Genomic DNA, 8,031 nt, shown 5'->3' on the forward strand with positions numbered 1-8,031 from the left:
CAGACGCCAGCTGTTTATTTTGAACTCATCCCGCATAGTTATTTCAAATTGTTAATAACAATTGTTTAATATTTTCTTTGTCATTGTATTTATTTTTTTAAAATAACTATTAAAGGAAAAAAAACGTCAACGCATTAGCCAAAAATGGGTATTTGGCTTTTTAAGAACTAGGTTGATTCGGGAAAGTGATTAAAACAATTAATTAATTATATACTTTTTCTATAATAAGAATTAAAATCGAGTTGATTTGAAGAATGGCAATCAACACAGATACCCAATATAAAGAGACACTTTTGGGTGGAAGCGGCACGACTTTGCCCAGCGACTCCCAAGAAACAGAGAAACTCCTAACCCACACCTCGGAGCCCAAGTCGGAGAATGGGATCAAGATTTCCAGCTCCTTCTCGGTTAACGTGTCCGGGGAGAAATCTCACGACCTGGACCACAATGGACACGACATACAGTTCAAGTCGGGGTCCGCGGTTCAGCTCTCAGGAGGGCCGCTGTCCCCGTCCAGGGTGAGCCTGACCAGGGCTTCCTCTAGTGGGAATACCGCGCAGGACCAATCCGCACCCAGTGATTACCTTTTCCTGGCAATATTTTCCTGCTTCTGTCCCATATGGCCGGTCAACATAGTCGCGCTGGTTTATTCAATCATGGTAAGTACGCATAAGCGTGAATAACTCGCAGCTTGCATGTATCGGCGCATCCCTACACACGGGGCAAAAAAGAAAAGTCTTACTGGTACATTATTATTATTATTATTATTATTATTATTATTATTATGTGTGTTCAGTGTTATTATAGTTTGAAGTCTCCCTGCTTCCTGTTCACTCCCATCCTTAATAATTCTGCATAACTATTAAAAGACCAGTCATACTATTGTGTTTATTTTTGTATGTATATCATGTAGATCAAAATAAACCAGTAAATAGCTGTGTGGTCCTGTGGTTAAGGTCACCGGTTCAAATCCCACCTCTGCCGCTGACTGTGTGACTCTGAGCAAGTCACTTCACCTCCCTGTGCTCCATCCTGCGATGAGATGTTAAATCAATGTCCTATTGTAGACGACTCTGCATATAATGCACAGCCTACCTCTGTAAAGCGCTTTGTGACGGTCATCCACCATGAAAGGTGCTATATAAAGATATAAGAATAAAACAATTTGTATTGGATTCGCTATCACTTCCTATCTTTGTCCACACCCAAACCTAGCATCGGTTAAAGTTGTTGCTTCAGCCTTGCACGCACAGCCAGCCACTTTATTAAAGCACCGTTATATATAAGGCTGAGGGAATCAATTTCTTTTATATACAATAGAAGAGGCAGCTCTTTTGTACAGCGGTATCGGCTCTATGCTTTAGTGCCAGAGGTCCCTGGTTCGCGCCCGCCCTCCGCCTGTGTGTGGATTGCCTCGCCCTGTGTGATGCGCCTGCCTGTGGGAACTGAGCTTCTAGCTTTGGGCTGAGTACTCATGGAGTCAAAAACAAGAGGGGGGAGGCATTTTAGTAGAAAACAGCTCAGCTCTTCTAAAAGATTAAGATGCAAAAGATAAGCTTTTTTTTTTTTTCTTTCAAGGAGTGTTCTCTGGAGTGCAACTGCCCTCCGACTCCAGCCCACTTCTCATGTAAGGAGCAATGCATTTGCTCACGCCTACTCTACTGGGATGAGCAAAAGCAAATCCTGGCTATAACGATGGTTAAAACCAGAGCATTTTCCAATGTGTTATATAAAGCAACTCTGCGCATTAGTGATAGGCAGAACCTCTTCAAATTTAACATTGAACTCTCAATTGTGCACCATGACTGACACGCTCCCAATCTGCTTAATCATCCTTAATGCCTATCATGAGCAGGATAGTCTACCCACTTGCTAATGTCATGCACATTAGCTCAGGTCTAGAATCTCCCCTTCTAGATCTCTTCATCAGCCAAGTTGTAACACTGACCTTGCACTGCAAAGCAGCTCAGTGATAAACAAGTGCGATTCACTCACTGCTCATCTGAATATGTTAGTTGAACTCATAATTGATCCTTTCACCGTATTTCTTGTAATGGGAATGGTGTAGCTTCATGGACCACTTACTGCACACTATAGCTCATCAGGACTGATCGTGCACCGGGATATGCATTGCATTATAAAATCACTTCCGCTCAGGTGTCACTATTTCCTTATGATTCTAATGGTAATTTTCCATAGCACACATCGTCACCTGGTGGTCGGATAATGTAACTGCGTTAGAACTTAATATAGCAGACGAGAGTTCCATTTCTGCCGTGCTTTCCTGGCACTCGCATTGCAGAGGCAAGGCTGTAGTCCATGAGCTTAATATACCGACAAGCATGATCTGTCAGCTTTCTCAATAAAACCGAAGCTCTGAATTGACAATTCTAGCAGTGCTGAGCGGTCCGGTCTTCTTGCATGGCAGCCCAGGCACAGTGCCAGTGGGGGAGAGCTGTTTAATTTTCCTAATGAGTAAGAAGCGAGACGCTGCAGCTCGCGTGACTGCGGGAGAGACAGTGTGAAAAGCTTTTATGATCTGGATTGCATGAAAGGCAGCACGCTCTGACACTGTTATGAGGGTGAAAGGCAGAGAGCCCCATCAGCCCCAGTATTCATTGTGGTCACAAAGCATTGCCCTTTGATACATCATTGTCACAGAAAACTAGACTGGCTGTCACTTACGAACCGGAGGCTTTCTCATTGTTTTGTGTCACTGCAATAAATACATTCCAGTTCTTAACCCAACACAAAACAGGAGCGCTACATTTATTAGCGCTGAAGAAGGGAATTTACCCGAGTTAGCAGAACGAACTGCTCTAAAGTGTTGTGTTCTTGTCCCTGAGGACTAAATCCCATTGCAGGATTTCAGCATGACATAATATCTGCTGCAGGGGAGGGGGGGTGATGAAGTAATAGCATTCCCCAGTCTTACCAGAGACTGTGCAGACTGTGAGTGCTCCTGAGATTCCACTCGCCCACTCTGGGATTCTGGGATTGGGGCGTCGCTGGATTTTATTGCACGCTGCACATTATGTGGATAGCAGTGCAAAAGCTCATAAGCGAGACCCATGCATTCTGCCAGCTCTGCAGAGTTGTGATGGGTAATGTGGGCTCCCTGCCTTCATTACCAGAAATTGCCTGGTTTTTTTTTCACATTATTAGTTTAGTTAAATTACAGTTTAAAGTGACACATTGTTGGCTACAGTGTAGCTGCAGCAGCGTTCCCTGTGAATAGCTGCTGATGCATCCCTTTGAAAAGGAAGATAAGCTAGTGCTGTACACAACGTCAGACATGTTTAAATATGCAATGTTGCAATTCTCATCATTTTCTTTTTTTTTATCTTTCGATTCCTGCCGTTCAACCTGTGAAATATAACTGCTAATCGGGTCAAAATAAACCCGTCTGCTTTCCATCCTGCTATTGCTTCTGGCTACAGCCTACAGACAGGATGTCAGACTGCTCTGCCCATCTGTAGAAGAAGCTGCTGCCAAACCAAAGGACAGAATGCTTCTCCCTCGTGACTAACGTGGCATTTCTTACTGGAAGCAACATCACCCATTCCAATCTATTCTTTAGTCAGGCATGCCCGCTGTGCTGTACTTTGAGTCAGGTAGATATAACTACACCCCTAAACCAGGGTGACATATTTATGTCTTTCTGGGCTGGGGCTGCTGACAGTGGATATGAGTTTTTGTGACTGAGGGTGTTTAGACTCCTATCCTGGCTGATCCAAGGCAGTGCAGTGCTGGTGTGAGACTCTAGCCCACTGGATATGCAGGTGAAAGGTGCAGGAAGATAAACACACACAGTTTGAGTGGCAGGCACGCTGCTGGTTGAATGCAGTGTACAGTACTCAAGGCCCTTTACTTTCAGTTTTTACAGATTTGTTTTCCACTGCTTCCTGTGGTTTATGTTTTACATCTGAAAACTGTACAGCCCTGCTTAAGAGATCAGAGTGTGTGAGGTCAGATCAAAGTGTGTGAGGTCAGATCAGAGTGTGTGGGCTCAGGTCAGAGTGTGTGGTGTGGGCACAGGTCAGAGTGTGTGGTGTGGGCTCAGGTCAGAGTGTGTGGTGTGTGCTCAGGTCAGGGTGTGTGGGCTCAGGTCAGAGTGTGTGGTGATGGCTCAGGTCAGAGTGTGTGGGCTCAGGTCAGAGTGTGTGGTGTGTGCTCAGGTCAGGGTGTGTGGGCTCAGGTCAGGGTGTGTGGTGATGGCTCAGGTCAGAGTGTGATGGCGAGTCTCTGCTGCTCTCTCCCAGTCCAGGAACAGCCTGCAGCAGAATGACGTGGACGGGGCAAGGAGGCTGGGCCGCCTGGCTAGACTGCTGAGCATCGTCTCCATAGTGCTGGGAACCATGATCATCACTGCCTACTTAGTCTTCACAGGTGAGAGTGTGTCCAATCAGAAAATAGGGTCCGGACAGTTCAAACATCAACCTTTTATAAACACATGGCTCGTTTACAAACAAATTAATACAAACAAATAGTGACTGAAGTAATTCCAGGCTTTACGTTGCTCTTTACTGTTGAAATCTGCCATAGTTTTGGACCCTGTTCTAATGCAGTGGTCCTGCAAAATTATATAGTAATGCAGTATTGTTCTGCACTGAAAAGTGACTGTGTTCAAAATACTATTACAATAACATTAGAATAATCCTGCACCCCACATGCAAGGTGTGACTAACAGAACAGTGAAGCTGTTACATAAAAAAACTGAGGTATGGGAATCATAAATGAGTTTATTATAGTGTGTGATAATCACGTTGAGTTTTATACACAAATACAATTCCTTGGGGTGTGTTTACTTTAGTATATCAAACTTAGTTCTGCATCCTTCTACAGAAACCATGTTGGCGCAGTTGACTAGAAAGGTATTTGCTGCCTTGAAGCTCAATCTCATCCTATGTCTGTCTTTCAGTGTACGGCAGTGTGTAGTGAGGACCGCTGGACAGACGGGAGGAGGCGTCCGACCTTTTTCAAATGTTTTGTAAAAATACAACGGAAAGTTGGTGAGATAAAAAAAGAAGACATTTCCGCGTGGTAGAAAACCCAGCTCAGTAGAGGGGAAAAAAAAAAAGAAACGACAATATCTGGTTTCTTGAAAACAAAAGAAATGCATGCACCAATAGTTAACGACTGCTTGAAGCAAAACCCACAAAATATATTTACAAAAAAAAAAAGAGACTACAAATTGAACATTACCAATGACCTGGTTTGTAAGAGAGAGCGAAAGCGCGCTGCTGGAGTCGGAGACGGTCTTCAAGCACAACGCGTTTGGAAGACGGAGAACGGGAAACGAAAACGTCATTGCTCAAAAACTGGGATTCTGGAAACCACTGCGAAGGAGGGATTCACAGCTGGGTCAGAGAGGCAAGCCCGTACAGCTTCCAAACACTTCGAGAGGGTGCAAGGTTTCAAATGTATTCATTGTCTTCAACTCATTTTCTTCTTGCACTAAACCTATATAGATAGATAAATATACACACCTTATATATCTAAACGTGTATGAAATTGTGACATGATCTGTAGGGTCCCGGGCAGAGAGAGAGTTACGGAATTCTCCAAACGAATAGATTTGAAATGGAACTACTGTGCATTCGTCTTTTGGGGGCGGGGCTTTTTTTGTATGTTTTTGATGGAAAACAAAACTTGACCACCCGCATGCTTCTTGTTCTAATTGTATATATATATATATATATATATATATATATATATATATATATATATATATATATATATATATATATATATATACACACACATATACACACACACTATGGGCTGTTTAAAGCGGGGCCACGGCACCCAATTGAGTCCGTGCACTTTTCAATCAGCTACGACCCCTGCGACGCAATTACTTTCTTAACGCAAAATAATGTTCACAACTTTAATGTCGCGTTTTAAGTTCTGTACCCGGTTAGTTACTACATCAGCGCATCCGCTAAGTGTGAACCACAGCACCGTTATGTAGCCCTGCGATTACCAGACACTATAACACATGACATTACAGAACTGCTATGTTTAGAGCAGCGCTGTCATTTTGAAATACTGTGTCTGTGTCTGTGTGTGTGTGTATATGGTTATTTATGTTCCTTATATAGAAACACCCATTTGCAAGTCGTTCTGCTCTTTTGAAATTCACGCAGGGGTGGGTAAAACAGGTTCCAATCCAGGTCTTTGTTCCACACGTGTCCTAAATTGCTTATTTAAATCAATTTGAACGCCATCCAGGTCCTGCAGTTGTTCACTATTGATTTATGCTATAAAACCTGGAGTGGAATTGCCCTCTGTGACCGGAGTTGCTCACCCCGACATGCTCTGAGTCTGTAATTAAGTGTTTGTTTAGTTAAGAACATAAGAAAGTTTACAAACGAGAGGAGGCCATTCAGCCCATCTTGCTCGTTTGGTTGTTAGTAGCCTATTGATCCCAGAATCTCATCAAGCAGCTTCTTGAAGGATCCCAGGGTGTCAACTTCAACAACATTACTGGGGAGTTGATTCCAGACCCTCACAATTCTCTGTGTAAAAAAGTGCCTCCTATTTTCTGTTCTGAATGCCCCTTTGTCTAATCTCCATTTGTGACCCCTGGTCCTTGTTTCTTTTTCAGGCTGAAAAAGTCCCTTGGGTCGACATTGTCAATACCTTTTAGAATTTTGAATGCTTGAATTAGGTCGCCACGTAGTCTTCTTTGTTCAAGACTGAACAGATTCAATTCTTTTAGCCTGTCTGCATATGACATGCCTTTTAAGCCCGGAATAACTCTGGTCGCTCTTCTTTGCATTCTTTCTAGAGCAGCAAGAGTGCAAAGTTCAGGAGACTCAAGTCAGTGTTGCAGGTTCTGCTTCCATCAGTCCTTCCTAGCAAATTAGACTCTTCCCACTATTAAAATTGACTTGACATTCCCAAAACAAAAACAACAGGGATGGAAATAAGACTCTGATTGTATAACAGGAGCTGCCGTGCCAGGTTTTAATACAAGCTTGATTAGCCACAGTCTATAGGTAACATGCTTAGGTGTGTATTATTAAACCCATAGTAAAGCCAGGAACGGATCATGCTGCTATGCAATAGGAGTCACTGAAGAGGGAGCATTGTAGGGTTTGGTGGCACAATGGGTTTGATCCCAATATGTAACAGACCTGAAGCGTATTACACTGCAGTGTTAGAAAAATGCCAACAATCTTTCATGTTAACAGTTTAACATCTGAATTGAAAACGCATGCAAAACACTGCTGTTCTAGAAATAGGATTCCATGTCACCATCCTGTTCTGATGCATTCCAGTAATCAGAATTCTATGAGAACTTGCTGTGAAGTTCGGCACCAAAACTAAGAAACGTGTGTAAAGCCCGAATGATTGTGCAACATGGACAGGTGAAAAGCAAACCCCAAACCCAGGCTGGTCTCTCTAAGTACACGTATTGCATCTGTACCTGTAGTGCAACTGTTTCGTTTTGGGTGTGCAATGGTAGCGTGTCAACAGGATCTTTGTGAGCAGTGTGCTTGTGTTTCCTACACAGCAGCATGGTCAGCTGGTAACTCCGCTATAAACTCTGCCCTTTAATTTGGGGTGGGTTGCCTAGATCTCTTCTCCTGATACTGTTCTGTTCGTCAGTTGAAAAGTGACTGTAATTTTTATTTGTGTACCTTCCGCATGACTGGAATAAATGTTAACATGCATGGTCACTGAGCGGTGTTGACTGAGTCGTGACTGCGAGAGGGGAAGGGGAAGGGGGTGTTCAAGCGAGCGAGACTGTGGGTCCCTCGCTCACCAGAATAACGAAAGCTTTAAGAAAACCCATGTGCATCGGCCCTAACAATAACAAAGAAATGTATTTCGAAGCACAGCAGGCACCAAGGCTACATCCCCTTTAACCCCTATATTGAATGAATTACAAAAATGTATTTACCTTTACTTCTTAGATATTAATATTTTATTTTTAGATGGCCAACAGTGCCACTCGGTGGCCATACTCAGTCACTGCACACAGGATCCCGATTTTCTTCCTACCTACACCAGGGGTGGTCA

General features: G+C 43.4%; 1 protein-coding gene across 1 annotated transcript; it reads left to right on the top strand.

The window, feature by feature from the left end:
- The first annotated feature begins 253 nt into the window (after positions 1–253).
- trarg1a (trafficking regulator of GLUT4 (SLC2A4) 1a) lies at positions 254–6,421 on the top strand. The gene is made up of 3 exons (XM_041241259.1): positions 254–659; positions 4,263–4,389; positions 4,922–6,421. Exons 1-3 carry the CDS (start codon positions 255–257, stop codon positions 4,936–4,938), a joined length of 549 nt encoding a protein of 182 aa, XP_041097193.1. The 5' UTR covers position 254; the 3' UTR covers positions 4,939–6,421.
- The last annotated feature ends 1,610 nt before the right edge of the window (positions 6,422–8,031 follow it).

The sequence above is a fragment of the Polyodon spathula genome, unplaced genomic scaffold (genome assembly GCF_017654505.1).
Source record: "Polyodon spathula isolate WHYD16114869_AA unplaced genomic scaffold, ASM1765450v1 scaffolds_764, whole genome shotgun sequence".
NCBI classification, from domain to species: domain Eukaryota; kingdom Metazoa; phylum Chordata; class Actinopteri; order Acipenseriformes; family Polyodontidae; genus Polyodon; species Polyodon spathula.